Consider the following 19,219-nt stretch of genomic DNA (forward strand, 5'->3'; position numbering starts at 1 on the left):
AGTAGTTACAACAAAATTTTAATAGATGTCACTATTAAATTTGAAAAATTTTATTAAATTAATTAATTAAGTCATTTATTCGTGTAATAAACACTGCTTATAAAATTATTTAATAAAATTTAATTCTAAAAGACGACCTTTAGTTACATTCATCTACTTTTTAATTTAACTCGTATTGATCAAACTTTCTAAACTAACTCCGCAACAGTGAAATGAATTAAATAATTTTATTTGTGTTAATTACAAGAAAATCGAGTTGACATTAAAAACAAAAATGGCAAAAAACGGTCATAATAACTCATTAATTCCTGTTAAAGTCAAAAATGAGCAACAGAAAAGTATCGAGATCATCACCGCTTACTCTTCGAACGGAAGTTTCACTTCCAAAGAAGTCTGCGAAGCCTAAATCGATTTTAAAGGAGTCTAAAAAGACTCAAAAAACTCTTTATCCAGTTTATTATAATGGAGAGTTGGTAACACCTAAACCGTTAAATCCCCTAATTTACCGCGAAGGCAAAGAACGACAGATAAGTATATTAAATATAGCAGATAATGCGATTACTACCACGTTTAGTAGTAAATCAAAGTCTAGTATTTTTGGGTCGTTTTCGGAGACTTCTTCGAAACTTCACACGGAAACTTTGGCTAATATGGGTTCGACGAATCTTTATACAAGTACAAATATCGATATAGCACTTTTAGAACCGCTAGTTGACAACGATACGTTATCGATTGAGGGAAGTGTGGTGATTGCGCCTCCGCCCCGATTAGAACCAATGCCTTCAAAAGTAAGTTTAACCCTGGTGGAGACCCCAACCATTTTTCTTTTCGAATTAAGTAGTAGTACGGCTGAAGCAGACACGGTCGAAGGTGATTTAGTCGAATCCGACAACAAAATGTACGAATACTTAACAGTGGGAAAAGGAAGAAATCGCAAAGTGGTTTGTGCCGAAGTTCAAACAATCCCTGTTTTGCTAAAAACCCGAGATACAACTGCAGTGAGGTACAGAACTAGAAGTGATTATGCTTACGCTTCCGGTTGGGATATGTACGACACTTATAACGAGGTCAAAGACGAAGATGAGGAAAATAACATTCCATTAGCTGCGAAAGAGAGTGTGCAGGTTTCTATAGATAGTTTTCAAGTTCCATCTGAAGAAAAGCAAATGATGGCATTAGTTAAAACGCCGGAATTTTTAAACGCTCTTTGTGTCGTTGAAAGATTATTGGCGAATAACAATTTTAATGCGCAACAGAAAAGATTTCGGGGATTAAGCGATCCGGATCCATTTCGAGAAAAAATCGAATATAAATATGAATTGAATTTATTGTGGACTTTTGCAAATGAAAAAACCGCGGGGAGATGCGCCACTACGATGTGTTGGAATCCTTCGAATCAAGATATTTTAGCTGTTGGGTATGGAAAGTTTTATTACTCCGAACGCACCACGGGATTGGTGATGATTTGGAATATAAAAAATCCGGTCCAACCTGAAAGAACGTACAATTTTTCCGAACCTGTTACAGCTGTAGATTTCTCAAAGCAACATCCAAATGTTTTGGCAATTGGGTTTTATGATGGCACAATTAAAGTGATTGAAATTTCTGATCACGAGTTAATGGTATTAGGGGAAAGTAGCCGAGAAGATAGTCCCATATTCGAACCAATTTGGCAATTAACTTGGTATACAGATCAAGATTACTACAAAGGTATTGAATTTTTAATGGTTGCGAGTCAAGATGGTCGACTTAGTAGATTTACACTAGAACAAGCTTCTTATATGCCATATTTTCATTTGATGAGAGTCTCACGAGCTGAAGGAAGAATAAAAGGGTTAAAATCAACGCGAAAATGCGTTATTCCCGGAATTCCAATCGCGAGACATCCCGCCTCTTTAGTTATGACGGAACATCCCATAAATCCAAATATTTATTACGTCGGAACATCCGAAGGGGTCATCCATAAATGTTCAAAAAATTATTACCATCAACATTTAGATTTATTCTTAGGCCACGAAGGTCCGATATATCAATTTAAATTTTCCCCATTTTGTAATAAAGTTTTTTTAACGTGCGGAGATGACTGGGTCGTTAGAATCTGGGCAGAAGGGATTTCAACGCCACTTTTGGAACTTGGTAAAACAATGCTATCCGTGCAAGGTGCCGATTGGTGTCCAGCTTTTTCAACGATAATCGCCAGCATAACCGGAAACGACATTTTTTTGTGGGACTTGCAAAGAAAAGCTTACGCGCCCCAATCCGTAACAAAATCGCCTACGAAAGCTCGGTGTACTTTGGTTGAATTTACACAAAGCGGAAGGTGCTTGGTCGTTGGAGATATTGAGGGAAATATTATGATTTTTTCGTTGGAGGATATGCCATTTCAAGCGTTTTATCAAGATAAGTTGCTTACGCAAGCTATTAAAAGGGAGTTGGTTATCGTTCCTGAGTTGGCGAGAAAAGTGGAAAAATTGGATGGATTGTCTTATAAACGTGAGAAGTCTACCAAAAATTTTCAATAATAAATTATACATTTTATTATGAAACAAAAAAGTAACTAAGTTGGGTTTAGAAGAGGTTGTATTGGGAAACATTTTTATTAATAAACAAATATATATTTTTTTTAGTGTTTTTATTTAAAAAATAAATCGTAAAGGATTAAATTAAGTACAAAAAGGTGGTTTGTGTTGTGTAAGTTGCTACAAGGCACTGTGTTCTTATAATTCAAAAATAAATGTAATAAATTAATAAATGAGAGGTTAAATTAGTTCATACAGAGTGAGCAAAAAAATCTACAGTGTGATGTTAGCGTCTTCATTGCATTTAAAACTAGTTCAATAAATAACTAATAAATTAATAAGTATAAGTAAATTAATAAGTATAAGTAAACTAATAAGTTAATAAATTAAGATGATTTAACGCAACTTATCTCTATACTAATTGTAAGAAATTATACTCACAATTTCGAATGTAGGATTGAACAAAATAATTTTGCTGTCATATACCAGATTTTAATGCGACTTGGTACTTGATGCGACTAGTAATAAAATATTTAATTGTTCTGCCATATAATTTACGACTTTAGGGAAAATAAGATGTACAGAGTGGGCAAATTTGGGTGTTATTATAGGCTATCTCAGAAAGTATAAGAGATACGAAAAAAGTAGGTGCCATGTCCCGGTCTCTTTTTTCGAGACTAATCCAATCCCGCAAACACCAAACCTCTATCTTCTTTTATTTTCTAGTTATAGCCAAAAAGCCAAATTTTCCTGATTTCAAAAAATGCTCATATTTCGTTTATTTTTGAAATTAGAGAAATGGGGTTGATACGTTTTTAAGACACTCTTTTAAGTAGAATACACTGCCGTTGAAAAATTTTAAACATAGTTGATGATTTTTGAGATACAACACAAAGATGTGTTTTTTTAGCATACTTGAGCCTACTTTTAGCTTTCCAATGATGTATCGCGTGTATTCCAAAATAGTAAACGTTATAGTTCATAATTTTGATTATAATAGGCGGATCCGGACTGTAAATACTACCTAGTGGCTATAATATATGGTTTTACACGAATATGATAGAATAAAGTTGGTTTTATACTATTATTCAGGATAAAGTTGGTTTTATACCAACGAATAAAAACTTTGAATAGTTAATTTAAATTTCTCAGCATCTTATCCCTGATTTTGTTCACCAATAGAAAATGGTTAGCAAGTAAAGCTTGTTTATTAAAAATACAAGAAATGTATTAATTAATGAATAATCTTGCATCTTCTTCTACTAAACTTACTGGTTGTAAGGTTCGGAATCAATGAATGAAATCTTCGGTAGTATTTTCCCAGTTTTCAGACAAACAAAAAAAAGTGACAAAAAAAGGACAGAATATATTACATTCTGTCAATTTTTTAAATATAATAATGACATTTTATTACACATTTTTCTTTAAATTCTAAATATCAGGAAAACTATTAAAGTTATATGACATACTTATCATTAATTAAAGGGAACTTGATCAGCAATTCAATTAGCATACAATATACAGAGTGTTCCATTTAAAAAACTTAAGTAAAAGCCATTTGAAAAACATTAAAAGTAACTGAGCTTTTTAAACACATCCTGTATCCAATATTTTTGATTACTATCATCTATCTACTGGCTTTGACTATTGCCTGACGTGATTTCAAGGCAAAATCAGAAAAAATGTCGTTTTTATATCGTTTTCAAAAAGATCCTGTAATAGGCACATTTTGAATATCTCAGGAAGTATCAACACTGAAATAGTAACATATACGGTTGTATAAACAAATTTAGTTGTATTCATAATATGATAAAACATACAGGTGTATACCATTTAAATAAATTTACGTAGTTTCCGTTACGTTTAAATGGAACAACTTGTATAAGTGAAAATAATTTTACGTAATGGGCACGGAACTTTTATAACAAAACGATACGATTTCCCCCCTCCACTTGTTCTGATTAAAAGAACAGCATACTGTTCAGTGGGAAATTAAAATTTCAAGTTAGAAAAAAATTGTGTTAACAAAAATTGTTCCTGAAACAATACTAAACAAACTTTGTCAACATCTTTTTTTGATTTAATCAATAATTAAAGAGATAACCTCAAAATAATAATTTTTAAATTTGTATACATAATTACACTTAGATGTTTAATTAATAGAGATGTAAAATTTTGTTATTAAGATAATTGGTTCAAAATCGAAATTGAAACAAATTTTATTTAAAACATTTTTTGATAAAAACAATAATTATTGAGATAATTAATTTTGATAGCATACTATTCAGAGGGAAATTAAAATTTCAAGTTAGCAGAAAATTGTATTAACAAACACTGTTCCTGAAGTAATTCTAAACAAATTTTGTTAACAACATTTTTTGATTAAATCAACAATAAGGATATAACCTTAAAAATATTAATTTTTGTAGCATACTATTCAGAGGGAAATTAAAATTTCAAGTTAGCAAAAAATTGTATTAACAAACACTGTTCCTGATGCAATTCTTAACAAATATTGTTAACAACATTTTTTGATTTAATCAATAATTAAGGAGATAACCTCAAAATATTAATTTTTCCATTTTTATACATAATTACACTTAGACGCTTAATTAATAGAGATGTAAAATTTTGTTATTAAGATAATTGATTCAAAATCGAAATTGAAACATATTTTATTTAAAACATTTTTTGATAAAAACAATAATTATTGAGATAATTAATTTTGATAGCATGCTATTCAGAGGGAAATTAAAATTTCAAGTTAGCAAAAAATTGTATTAACAAACACTGTTCCTGAAGTAATTCTAAACAAATTTTGTTAACAAAATTTTTTGATTAAATCAACAATAAGGATATAACCTTAAAAACATTAATTTTTGTACCATACTATTCAGAGGGAAATTAAAATTTCAAGTTAGCAAAAAATTGTATTAACAAACACTGTTTCTGATGCAATTCTTAACAAATATTGTTAACAAAATTTTTTGATTTAATCAATAATTAAGGAGATAACCTCAAAATATTAATTTTTCCATTTTTATACATAATTACACTTAGACGCTTAATTAATAGAGATGTAAAATTTTGTTATTAAGATAATTGATTCAAAATCGAAATTGAAACAAATTTTATTTAAAACATTTTTTGATAAAAACAATAATTATTGAGATAATTAATTTTGATAGCATACTATTCAGAGGGAAATTAAAATTTCAAGTTAGCAAAAAATTGTATTAACAAACACTGTTCCTGATGCAATTCTAAACAAATTTTGTTAACAACATTTTTTGATTAAATCAACAATAAGGATATAACCTTAAAAATATTAATTTTTGTAGCATACTATTCAGAGGGAAATTAAAATTTTAAGTTAGCAAAAAATTGTATTAACAAACACTGTTCCTGATGCAATTCTTAACAAATATTGTTAACAAAATTTTTTGATTTAATCAATAATTAAGGAGATAACCTCAAAATATTAATTTTTCCATTTTTATACATAATTACACTTAGACGCTTAATTAATAGAGATGTAAAATTTTGTTATTAAGATAATTGGTTCAAAATCGAAATTGAAACATATTTTATTTAAAACATTTTTTGATAAAAACAATAATTATTGAGATAATTAATTTTGATAGCATACTATTCAGAGGGAAATTAAAATTTCAAGTTAGCAAAAAATTGTATTAACAAACACTGTTCCTGATGCAATTCTTAACAAATATTGTTAACAAAATTTTTTGATTTAATCAATAATTAAGGAGATAACCTCAAAATATTAATTTTTCCATTTTTATACATAATTACACTTAGACGCTTAATTAATAGAGATGTAAAATTTTGTTATTAAGATAATTGATTCAAAATCGAAATTGAAACAAATTTTATTTAAAACATTTTTTGATAAAAACAATAATTATTGAGATAATTAATTTTGATAGCATACTATTCAGAGGGAAATTAAAATTTCAAGTTAGCACAAAATTGTATTAACAAACACTGTTCCTGATGCAATTCTAAACAAATTTTGTTAACAAAATTTTTTGATTAAATCAACAATAAGGATATAACCTTAAAAATATTAATTTTTGTGGCATACTATTCAGAGGGAAATTAAAATTTCAAGTTAGCAAAAAATTGTATTAACAAACACTGTTTCTGATGCAATTCTTAACAAATATTGTTAACAAAATTTTTTGATTTAATCAATAATTAAGGAGATAACCTCAAAATATTAATTTTTCCATTTTTATACATAATTACACTTAGACGCTTAATTAATAGAGATGTAAAATTTTGTTATTAAGATAATTGATTCAAAATCGAAATTGAAACAAATTTTATTTAAAACATTTTTTGATAAAAATAATAATTATTGAGATAATTAATTTTGATAGCATACTATTCAGAGGGAAATTAAAATTTCAAGTTAGCAAAAAATTGTATTAACAAACACTGTTCCTGATGCAATTCTTAACAAATATTGTTAACAAAATTTTTTGATTTAATCAATAATTAAGGAGATAACCTCAAAATATTAATTTTTCCATTTTTATACATAATTACACTTAGACGCTTAATTAATAGAGATGTAAAATTTTGTTATTAAGATAATTGATTCAAAATCGAAATTGAAACAAATTTTATTTAAAACATTTTTTGATAAATACAATAATTATTGAGATAATTAATTTTGATAGCGTACTATTCAGAGGGAAATTAAAATTTCAAGTTAGCAAAAAATTGTATTAACAAACACTGAAGTAATTCTAAACAAATATTGTTAATAAAAATTTTTGATTTAATCAATAATTAAGAATATAAGCTCAACAAAATTTTTATATATATATTTTTTATTGAGAAAATCGTTCTAGAATTTAATTTAGAACAACTTTTGTATGAAATTTTCTGCTGAGAACGAGTGGAGGGGAATACTAATAACTCACCCTGTATATTTTTTTAGTGTTTTTATTTAAAAAATAAATCGTAAACGATTAAATTAAGTACAAAAAAGTGGTTTGTGTTGTGTAAGTTGCTACAAGGCACTGTGTTCTTATAATTCAAAAATAAATGCAATAAATTAATTAATGAGAGGTTAAATCAGTTCATACAGAGTGAGCAAAAAAATCCACAGTGTGATGTTAGAGTCTAATCTTATCTTATGCTTTTCTTTCCAATCCTTCATTTAATCAAGCATTTAAAACGAGTTCAAACATAATAAATTACAATGATCTTTGGATAAAACGAACCCGTTTTTAATTAATTTTTGGTTATAATCACTGTAATTTTATTTTTAATTAATTATGTGTGAAGAAATTGATTCGAATCAATTCTAATTCATGAGAGGAGTGAAAGAATTTTTTTTAAACATTAAAAAAACTAATTTAACCCCTAAAATAAATGTAAAGTGGAACGAAGATGAAAAAATACATCAATACAAAAATACTTATGCGTTCTTTTCAGTCTTTTCCGTTAACTTTGAAACAATTATTGCTCTGCGTTTCCTTCATTTTCATTTCAAAACGATTTTAAGTTTTATTTCCTCATTTTCTTCAAAACAAAAAAGTAACTGTCGTTTACGTTCGTCGAAAAAGCGTATCTTTTCGTAGACAAAAACTTTTTCAAAATATCTTTTTCAATATCTTTGTTCATGTGCACATTAATAACTTGAACATCCACCCTATCAAAGGGCAAAGTTTCCAAAATTTGCAACTCAGTACCGCCCGTTTTCAAAGTCAAATAATCAATTTTAGTTGAGTTCATGGCCAATAATAGTGAGTAAAGTGGGAAGCATTTAACGCGCGTGTTAAATATATCCGTGTCTTCTATAATTGAATTCGCATGTATGCTGTTTATTTTAACACCATCTCTATCTTCATGATGGTAAGAGACTTCTTTAGGATACGGGGATGGGCTTAAACAACCATGAACAGCTTGTGAGTTTTTACGATCATGCTTTTTAAGACTAAAATAATGTCTTGGGTCGGGTTGAATTAATAAACCATTCCAATCAAGTTTTTTTTCTAAATATAGTGTTTCTGAGGTTTTACCATCATTATAAGCTCCTGCTTCTACGAAAACACCGTTTTTCTGTTACAAAAAAAACTTTTAAACATAAATCTGATTAATAAAATAATTAATCAAACCTTATTTTTTAATAATTTTAAAAGATAACCTATTTCTTCATTTGGTTCATCTAAAACAATATCATTAGGTTCTGTTTGTGTTTCTTTAACTGGTTGTAGATGCATTTGTCTAATATAAGCAATCAATTGGGGATTGTCTTGAGTAACTTCCAACAATTCATAATCCTTACTCATATTAACTTGAAACTGGTAATGTCTCATCGCTAAAATAAGTATAAGCCTCACCATGTTGAATTAAAACTTGATTTAATCTCTATTTTACCTGCATTTCTCATATAAATATACAAAACGACCAAAACAGTTACAAAACCCATGAAAAAAGCAAATATAGGCATCAACCTCTTAAACATTGTTGGATTAAAAATGAAACTAGACATCTTTGTGGGTGTCTGAGGTGGTATCACTGTGGGTTGTACATTTTCTCTTCCGCTTATTGTTGTTGGGAACGTCATTTTTCATCCCCTTAAATAAATTTATTTTGTAATACATAAAAAGTAAACAAAGAATACAGTAAAACTAACCTCAAAAGTCGAAGTGTTCTCCCACGAAGATTTGGTATTAAAAAAACATGTTCTAACGCGATTAGAAGTACTAGGGCAAATGAATTCGTCTACCAATTGCTACTGCTAAGACCATTATGCAGGTGTGACACACACACACAGGAGAGGTAGAGCGGTTTCTTAAAAGTAAAGGCGACGATCGAAGGTATACGAAGGATTATGGCTCTTATTGCATGGGGATATAAAGATTCGGTTTGAGGAGAGAGAGTAGGTATAGTGTCTAGGCTTCCACCTCCCTGGGAGTGTTGGGACAATGGGTCTTTTTTAAAAATTAAGATAAAAGGTAAAAGTTTATGGTAAATTTCCTGTTTGTGAAAATACCAATTGAATTCTACACTTAACGTAATTATTTATGCACAAGAATTTTGGACTGCTGCTTACAACCAATAATTAACAACTTGTTATTTCAATGTTTATAGCTTTTTTAATAAAATGCATTTGGTATGAAATTTTGGTCGCGAAATAGTGTTACTTCAAAATAATTATTTGCAATAAATATACAATTTTATTTATTGCCAAATAACTTTATCTTTTATTATTAACCGGATGATGTCAATAAAAAAAGAAGAAGCCAAGAAATTCAATGTGATTTCAAGCATCTCGTCACATTTCTTAAGTTTTGGAGTCAGGAATTACTCGCAAACACAATCTGTACTCTTCTACATCTTCTAAAGCAAGTTCCCTTGACCGAAGAATGACTCCAAGATGGGTGTCTTAAGATTGTCTTAGCATTTGCATCTTAGGCATATTATTGCCTGCAATGTGGTAAATATGGTGTTTATTTATTAAAAATGAGTGATGCAAGCTCTTCTAGAGTTAAGAACCTAGAAACACCTTTAACCCTTTGTGCCACAAGAAGTCAAAAATTTTGAAACTTTGTGACAGAATTAAAACGTTATCAAAATACACTCAGTAAAGGCTTTTGGAATCAATTTTAGCAAAATATACAATCCCCCCATTCCAGGGGGATAATGGTATTTGAGAGTACCATCAGAGATTAAAATATATTTTAGTGATGTAAACAAAAACTTTTATTGCTTATATTTAAAACATATTGAGCAAAAACTAACATTTTCGTATAACCTAAAAATGTCAAAAAGGATGCTAATTTAAAAATTCCTGGATGCCGTATTTATTGAAATTAAGGAATGAAACTTATTCTAAATTAAAGCTCAATGCTTTCTCTTTAAAATGATGTATAATAATGGTTATGTTGAATCACAAAAATGTGTAGAAAAAAAATGTTGAAATTAAACCTACATTTTGGTATAACCTAAAAATGTCAGAAAACATGCTAATTTAAAAATTCCTGGAAGCTGTGTTTATTGAAATTAAGGAACGACATTTATTCTAAATTAAAGCTCAAAGCTTTCTCTTTAAAACGATGTATAATAATTGTTGGGTTGGATTGGAAAAATAATGAGAAAAAAAATGTTAAAACAAAACTTACATTTTCATATGACATAAAAGTGTCAAAAAAGATGCTAATTTAAAAATTCCTGGAAGCCGTATTTATAGAAAGTAAGTAATGAGACTTATTCTAAATTAAAGCTCAATGCTTTCTCTTTAAAATGATGTGTAATAATTGTTATGTTGGATCACAAAAATGTGTAGAAAAAAAATGTTGAAATTAAACCTACATTTTGGTAGAACCTAAAAATGTCAAAAAAAGATGCTAATTTAAAAATTCCTGGAAGCCGTGTTTATAGAAAGTAAGGAATGAGACTTATTCTAAATTAAAGCTCAATGCTTTCTCTTTAAAATGATGTGTAATAATTGTTATGTTGGATCACAAAAATGTGTAGAAAAAAAATGTTGAAATTAAACCTACATTTTGGTAGAACCTAAAAATGTCAAAAAAGATGCTAATTTAAAAATTCCTGGATGCTGTATTTATTGAAATTAAGGAATGAGATTTATTCTAAATTAAAGCTCAAAGCTTTCTCTTTAAAATGATGTATAATAATTGTTGGGTTGGATTGGAAAAATATTGAGAAAAGAAATGTTAAAACATAACTTACATTTTCATATGACATAAAAGTGTCAAAAAAGATGCTAATTTAAAAATTCCTGGAAGCCGTATTTATAGAAAGTAAGGAATAAGACTTATTCTAAATTAAAGCTCAATGCTTTCTCTTTAAAATGATGTGTAATAATAGTTATGTTGGATCTCAAAAATGTGTAGAAAAAAAATGTTGAAATTAAACCTACATTTTGGTAGAACCTAAAAATGTCAAAAAAGATGCTAATTTAAAAATTTCTGGATGCCGTATTTATTGAAATTAAGGAATGAGATTTATTCTAAATTAAAGCTCAAAGCTTTCTCTTTAAAATGATGTATAATAATTGTTGGGTTGGATTGGAAAAATAATGAGAAAAAAAATGTTAAAACAAAACTTACATTTTCATATGACATAAAAGTGTCAAAAAAGATGCTAATTTAAAAATTCCTGGAAGCCGTATTTATAGAAAGTAAGTAATGAGACTTATTCTAAATTAAAGCTCAATGCTTTCTCTTTAAAATGATGTGTAATAATTGTTATGTTGGATCACAAAAATGTGTAGAAAAAAAATGTTGAAATTAAACCTACATTTTGGTAGAACCTAAAAATGTCAAAAAGGATGCTAATTTAAAAATTTCTGGATGCTGTGTTTATTGAAATTAAGGAATGAAATGTATTCTAAATTAAAGCTCAAAGCTTTCTCTTTAAAATGATGTATAATAATTGTTGGGTTGGATTGGAAAAATATTCAGAAAAAAAGTGTTGAAACAAAACTTACGTTTTTGTATAACCTAAAAATGTCAAAAAAGATGCTAATTTAAAAATTCCTGGATGCCGTATTTATTGAAATTAAGGAATGAAACTTATTCTAAATTAAAGCTCAAAGCTTTCTCTTTAAAATGATGCATAATAATGATTATGTTGAATCACAAAAATGTGTAGAAAAAAAATGTTGAAATTAAACCTACATTTTGGTATAACCTAAAAATGTCAAAAAACATGCTAATTTAAAAATTCCTGGAAGCTGTGTTTATTGAAATTAAGGAATGACATTTATTCTAAATTAAAGCTCAAAGCTTTCTCTTTAAAACGATGTATAATAATTGTTGGGTTGAATTGGAAAAATATTGAGAAAGAAAATGTTAAAACAAAACTTACATTTTTGTATAACATAAAAGTGTCAAGAAAGATGCTAATTTAAAAATTCCTGGAAGCCGTATTTATAGAAAGTAAAGAATGAAACTTATTCTAAATTAAAGCTCAAAGCTTTCTCTTTAAAATGATGTATAATAATGGTTATGTTGGATTACAAAAATGTGTAGAAAAAAATGTTGAAATTAAACCTACATTTTGGTATAACCTAAAAATGTCAAAAAAGATGCTAATTTAAAAATTCCTGGAAGCCGTATTTATAGAAAGTAAGGAATGAGACTTATTCTAAATTAAAGCTCAACGCTTTCTCTTTAAAATGATGTATAATAATTGTTGGGTTGGATTGGAAAAATATTGAGAAAAAAAATGTTAAAACAAAACTTACATTTTCGTATAACATAAGAGTGTCAAAAAAGATGCTAATTTAAAAATTCCTGGAAGCTGTGTTTATTGAAATTAAGGAATGAAATGTATTCTAAATTAAAGCTCAAAGCTTTCTCTTTAAAATGATGTATAATAATTGTTGGGTTGGATTGGAAAAATATTGAGAAAAAAAATGTTAAAACAAAACTTACATTTTCGTATAACATAAGAGTGTCAAAAAAGATGCTAATTTAAAAATTCCTGGAAGCTGTGTTTATTGAAATTAAGGAATGAAATGTATTCTAAATTAAAGCTCAAAGCTTTCTCTTTAAAATGGTGTATAATAATTGTTGGGTTGGATTGGAAAAATATTGAGAAAAAAAATGTTAAAACAAAACTTACATTTTCGTATAACATAAGAGTGTCAAAAAAGATGCTAATTTAAAAATTCCTGGAAGCCGTATTTATAGAAAGTAAGGAATGAGACTTATTCTAAATTAAAGCTCAATGCTTTCTCTTTAAAATGATGTGTAATAATTGTTATGTTGGATCACAAAAATGTGTAGAAAAAAAATGTTGAAATTAAACCTACATTTTGGTAGAACCTAAAAATGTCAAAAAAGATGCTAATTTAAAAATTCCTGGATGCCGTATTTATTGAAATTAAGGAATGAGATTTATTCTAAATTAAAGCTCAAAGCTTTCTCTTTAAAATGATGTATAATAATTGTTGGGTTGGATTGGAAAAATATTGAGAAAAAAAATGTTAAAACAAAACTTACATTTTCGTATAACATAAAAGTGTCAAAAAAGATGCTAATTTAAAAATTCCTGGAAGCCGTATTTATAGAAAGTAAGGAATGAAACTTATTCTAAATTAAAGCTCAAAGCTTTCTCTTTAAAATGATGTATAATAATTTTTGGGTTGGATTGGAAAAATATTAAGAAAAAAAATGTTGAAACAAAACCTAAAAGTGTAAAAAAATATGCTAATTTAAAATTTCCTGAAAGCCGTATTAAGTAAATAAGCTCGTAAAAAACACAGAGCATCGGTAGTTTCGTCATTCAGGGAAGATCGAATTTTATTTTTCTGCAAATTTGATCGGCCACAGAAAAAGAACTTTCTGATTCTAAGCTTGCTAGTACAATTAATCGTACATTATTTTCAAATACGATCCATTGGTACCAGTTTTTTTTTCAAAAATCGTGTTAGTGCTTCATCTAAAGCTGTTTGCGTCTTCAAGCGTCAATCGTCTTTGCAAAATATCTCGCAAGGACATCGAACTGGACGAATCCCAGCTTATTATAGTTTCATTATCAAATGTTATTTTTGAGGAAGCCTCTTCAGTTAAATTTGAATATCATCGTCAAACTCCTGTAATATCTTTTTTGTAATTCGCGACGATAATAAAAGCTATTATAGTACTCAAACAGGTGTTGTAATGAGACTCCTTACAGCATCCGATGCTGTAATGTAGTATCAGTTTTCAATACTGCTCATAAATCGTTCGGGAGTATTTGGAATCCCGGAATATCGGTATTAAAAGCCGTAGTAAACCGAAACTGTAAATAAAAGAGGTGAAGCAAAAGCCAATTGTGTAATACAATAAGTACATGAGTGGGATCGACCGTATGGATCCAATAATATCCTGTTATCCTGTTGTTCATAAAACAAGTCTCTGCACCATTTACCAAACTAAGTAGAATAGAGTTAGCGAATGCAGAATTATTTATCAGTTAATTAATTAATTCACCGTGTATATTAAAGAATATAAAAATTTTAATTGTTCATTGTAACATATCTCATTAAACAAAAATTGACCAAAGAAAATTAAACCAAAGATGATATTTTTTTGTCGAATTTCAATTTTAATTTGTTTAACATGCAACGTTTTCACGGTTTGTGTAAGAATCCTTTATTTGTTTAAATTAATTAATTAATTTTAGGCACCTTTATTTGAAGAAGAAGAAGTTCAACAAAGATTTAATATGGATACATTTGAACGCGATGGAAAAGTGTGTACTTGTTACGTGGTGTGTTCTTGTAAACAATCTTTGGAATCGTCGTCCACCGAGGGAATAAGAAAATTAATAAGTCCATATTAATTTTTATAATTCTAAATAAATCAATTAAAACTTACTTTTCATATTTATTTATTGACATAAATTTATTTTAAGGCATGCAAAGACGAATTATAAAGCTGAAACATTTGCTGTTATCGAAATTTTCAATTCTTTCTATAGTACCTTTTGCGTTCCCGTCATTTTTAAAAAACAAATTTCCGCCTTGGCTGGTATCATTGTGAATGTTGGTGTGTAAAATACGTTGTTCAACTTCGTTGTTGGGTTCCGGGCGGCTGTTTACTAAAATAATCTTAAAGAAATAACTTTTTTTTAAAGAAACTTTTTCTTTTTAAACCACTTACATGTACAAAACAAATTATCAAAGTTGTAATTTTCGACATTTTCGATTTAGGTACGACTTAAAAATCTTTAATTAAACATTTTTTTAACCGCCAATAACGAATTTATATATTCGTTTTCGACATATTAATTTTATTAATCCTTAATTAATTCCGATTAATTTAAGAAAGTTAATATGGTATTGTTTAAAAGAAAATTGTGGTTTCGAATTAATTAATTTCTTCGTTTATTGGTAACATAAATCAAAAGCATGCACAAATCACAAGGCAAACGCATTTTGGGTCCTTTTTAGGGATTTCTCTGTATAGTGAGTAGTTCATGTTCGCTTTATTATCAATTGCGACGTTTCTTATGTCGGAGGTATCGGTTCTTATTACATTGTTCATAAGTCTCACTATGGGTTCTTCAGATTCATTATCACCAAAAATCTAAAATCGATTTGGTATATTAATCTCAAAAAAATTTGTTTTATTTACTTACGACACTATTTATTAAGATATACGAAAAGAGTAGTACTACAATCATTCTGATAAACCTCTTCAACTGATGAAAAAGTTTAAGTTTTTTTAGCTTTTATAAAAAGGATCGTTAACCAAATCGATTTCCTTTCTTAGTGTTGCGTTACAATTTATATTGATTTTTAGATTTATCGCCAACAATAAATTGTCCCTAATAAAGTAAATCATAAATTTTATTTTTGTTATTATCTTATTAAATATTGCTGCAATTCGAGTAAGTAGATAGGTTATTTTGATAGTGTTTCTAACATATTAATCATGTTGTTGTTGTTGGTAGTTGTTTGAACTGTTTGAAGTTTTGTTCCTGGAAAGTTTGCGAATCCAACTAAATCTCCGTAATTCGATTACGTGCAGTTAACTGGAAGTGTTTTAAACCAAATTTAAATAATATGTCGTTAGATCTACATCTTACTTTTAATTATGTAATTAAATTAAACAAATTTTGCACTTAAAGGGGAAATGTGTTTATTATCACTCTACCGGTTTCGCTCCTTTCGGAGCATCTTCAGGAATTCCTAAAGTTATTAATTTTACAACACTTTCTATTATTATATAATTTTACATTTTAACTTACGTCAATTTTTTGAACAACTAAACATGTATGTGATACTTTATTGAATTAATTCACTATTAAAATGTTAATCACTAAACATGTGCTATCATACATCACTTTTTATTATATTTTAGGTTATGTTGAAACTGTCAATGGTATATTTTCTATTTTAATGTTGGTAATATGTCTTGTTTTGAATAGGTTGATTTTCAACAGATTAAAATGAGGTATTACAACATAAACCAAGGTCTATAGAACATAAGGTTACCCAATACCGATTCTCCTCCTCTGAGAGGCAAGGTGGGTCAGTGACGTAGCTAGTTCTATGAACAACACAACACGATGCGAGGTTTAAATATTTTGTATAGACTGTACCACAGTATATGCACGTATAGGCTATCTTTTACTCTGACTGTATCGAACCGGTGACGTCAATTTGCGGGGTAATAATCGATACTACAGAGGCATAGGGAATTAGGTAACCTTATGTTCTATAAACCTTGAACATAAACATATTAACTCCCTACATCAAACACACTGAAAAATATAATGGTACAGAGAGAGCAGCTATTTTTAGAGTTCGGGAGGTTTTCGTGGAGGTGTGTATGGTTGTTTGAGATAGGTATATAGTGGTCTTCTTGTAGGTATAATTTGTTCGTTTAGGCATGTTACATCAGGGCAGTTGTTGAGGAATTTATTAATTTCATAGTTTTCCATTATTTCTAAATAGTAACTTTTATTGATATGATGAAGGATTCTGGAATTTTTATCTTCGTTAAATTCATGTTTTGAGTTAAATGTTAAGTGATTTCCGAAGTTGGAGTTATTTTTGTGTTTATGTTCTCTTATTCTTTTTCTAAGGCTTCTGCCTGTTTCTCCAATGTACGCTGCTTTACAAGTGTCGCACTCTAGTATGTACACACCATTGTCGTCCAGTTTATTTATTTTGTCCTTATTGTTTATAAGCATTCTTTCTAATGTTTTATTTGGTTTGAAATTAAGGTTTATATTATATTGTTTTAAACCAAGGACAGTAGAATCTAACAGGACTGCTACATCCATTGTTGTGACAAACTGCCCACAAACTACGTCATACCATTTTCCACGCCCTGCTGTTGTTATGGTCTATGTATTTGCTGTGTATTTTTAGACGTTATATCCTAGACGTATTCATATTATTTTTGAAGTTTTATGTTTTTAGACGTATTAATGTCTATCATATAACCTCTAAAAACACAGACAGATACCAGGCGTGGCAAATAGTGTGACGTAGAGTGCGGGCAACCAACCCGTAGTGGACTACAAAAATACAATGGATGTAGCAGTCCTGTTAGATTGTACTGTCCTTGGTTTTAAACTCTGTTTTATTTTATTGGATATGTTGCCTTGGAATGTTATAGCTCTATAATAAATACTTTGATCTTCATTGTGTTGATTCTTTAGGGTGGTACAATTAATCATTTTTTGTTTTTTCTGTTGTTTGTTTATAATATTATTTATTATGTGAGTTGGGAAGTTATTATTTTTCGCAACTTGGTAGATTGTATTTATTTCGGTGGTAAGGTTTTCTGTGTTGATTTTTGAATTGTATGCTCTATGTATGTGTGATCTAAAAGCAGCTAGTTTATGTGCGTTACAGTGATATGAGTGTGTTAAATATAAAACCGTTATCCTGTGTTCTTTTTATGTTTATGTCTAGGTAGTTTATTTCGTTATTTTTCTCTTGTTCTATCGTAAATTGTATCTTGCTGTGTATTGAGTTAATATATTTATGAATCTTGTTTATAGTGTTTTTGTCTTTAGTATTAACAATGACTAGTATGTCATCTACATACTTTTTCCAAAATTTTATGTTTTCAAAATATGGATTATTATCTTTATTAATTATAAGTTTAGTTTCCATCTCATTTAGAAATATGTCAGAGATCAAACTGCTCAAAGGAGACCCCATTGGTAAACCCTCTTCGTATGAATATATATTATTATTGAATTTGCAGAAATTTTGTTGTAAACTGATCTCGAATAGGTTGAAAATGTTATTACGATCATTTAGGTCTGTTATGTTATGTGATAGAATGTCTTTAATAATGTTCAATGTTTGTCTCGTGGGGATGTTGGTATACAGGTTGACGATGTCGAAGGATAGAATAATAAAATCTTTTGGCAGTGACATTGTGCTCAGTTCTGTTATTATTTCTGATCTATTCCCAATAGTGTATGTTGGTTGGAAGTTAATATTTGTTTTGAAAATGTCTATTAGAAATTTTGATATTTTGTAAGTACTTGAGTCGATGCTGGTTATTATTGGTCTTATGGGCATGTTCTGTTTATGCAGCTTAGGCAATGCATACAATCTAGGTATTTTCGGGTTCATTGGGATGATTGATCTTACATTTCTGCCATATTTCGTTAAAGTAGTTTTACTATTGTTTATTATTTTCTTGACTTTTTCATGAAAGGAGTTAGTAGGATTTTTTAGGGTTTTTATGAAATTGTTATCGTTAAGGAATTTTTCGGTTTTTTCTATATAATTTATCTTATCCAAAATGACTAAACCTGCACTTTTATCGCCCTTAGTAAAGATTAAATCATTTTTTTCTTTCTTTTTGTTATTTTAGTTTCTTCTTTCATTAGTATTTGTTGTAAGGTTTTGTGTATTTCTTCTTCTTTTGGCAGTCCTCTCGTAGCTGCTTCTAGTTCTAATGCCGTTTTTCTGAGGTTGGTTGTTTTATATATGGAATATTTCAGTCCTTTTTCTAGTAAATTCATTTCGTTTTGATTAAACGGTGTCTTTGACATATTTGTAACTCTTTTATGAAATTTATGTGTTGTTAAATTCTCTCTTGTTGATGTCGTATTCCTATTCTTCTCCATTCTTTGTTCTTCTCGAAGTTGTTTCAATTTTTTGTCTTTCTTTTCCCATTCTCGGAACAACTTCTCCTTATATGTTTGTTCTATGTTTACTATTATTTCTT

At 28.5% G+C, this 19,219-nt stretch overlaps 2 protein-coding genes and 2 long non-coding RNA genes across 4 annotated transcripts; 2 read left to right on the forward strand and 2 right to left on the reverse strand.

Moving 5' to 3' along the window:
• The first annotated feature begins 297 nt into the window (after positions 1-297).
• LOC111417924 (dynein axonemal intermediate chain 4-like) lies at positions 298-2,621 on the forward strand. The gene has a single exon (XM_023050339.2). It carries the CDS (start codon positions 324-326, stop codon positions 2,520-2,522), a length of 2,199 nt encoding a protein of 732 aa, XP_022906107.2. The 5' UTR covers positions 298-323; the 3' UTR covers positions 2,523-2,621.
• Positions 2,622-7,477: 4,856 nt separating this feature from the next.
• Positions 7,478-9,418, reverse strand: LOC111417907 (EGF receptor activation regulator Star). Its single transcript, XM_023050317.2, has 4 exons — positions 9,193-9,418; positions 8,934-9,133; positions 8,672-8,874; positions 7,478-8,615 (listed from the first exon to the last, which is right to left on the reverse strand). Exons 2-4 carry the CDS (start codon positions 9,121-9,123, stop codon positions 8,061-8,063), a joined length of 948 nt encoding a protein of 315 aa, XP_022906085.1. The 5' UTR covers positions 9,124-9,133; positions 9,193-9,418; the 3' UTR covers positions 7,478-8,060.
• A 5,142-nt stretch (positions 9,419-14,560) lies between these two features.
• On the forward strand, positions 14,561-14,889 carry LOC139428888 (uncharacterized). The gene is made up of 2 exons (XR_011639550.1): positions 14,561-14,648; positions 14,697-14,889. It is a non-coding gene; the product is annotated as an uncharacterized lncRNA (long non-coding RNA).
• On the reverse strand, positions 14,887-17,681 carry LOC111417925 (uncharacterized). Its single transcript, XR_011639549.1, has 4 exons — positions 16,266-17,681; positions 15,654-16,206; positions 15,176-15,601; positions 14,887-15,123 (listed from the first exon to the last, which is right to left on the reverse strand). It is a non-coding gene; the product is annotated as an uncharacterized lncRNA (long non-coding RNA).
• Between the last annotated feature and the right edge of the window lie 1,538 nt (positions 17,682-19,219).

Source organism: Onthophagus taurus, chromosome 2 (assembly GCF_036711975.1).
Source record: "Onthophagus taurus isolate NC chromosome 2, IU_Otau_3.0, whole genome shotgun sequence".
In the NCBI taxonomy this organism is placed as follows: Eukaryota; Metazoa; Arthropoda; class Insecta; order Coleoptera; family Scarabaeidae; genus Onthophagus; species Onthophagus taurus.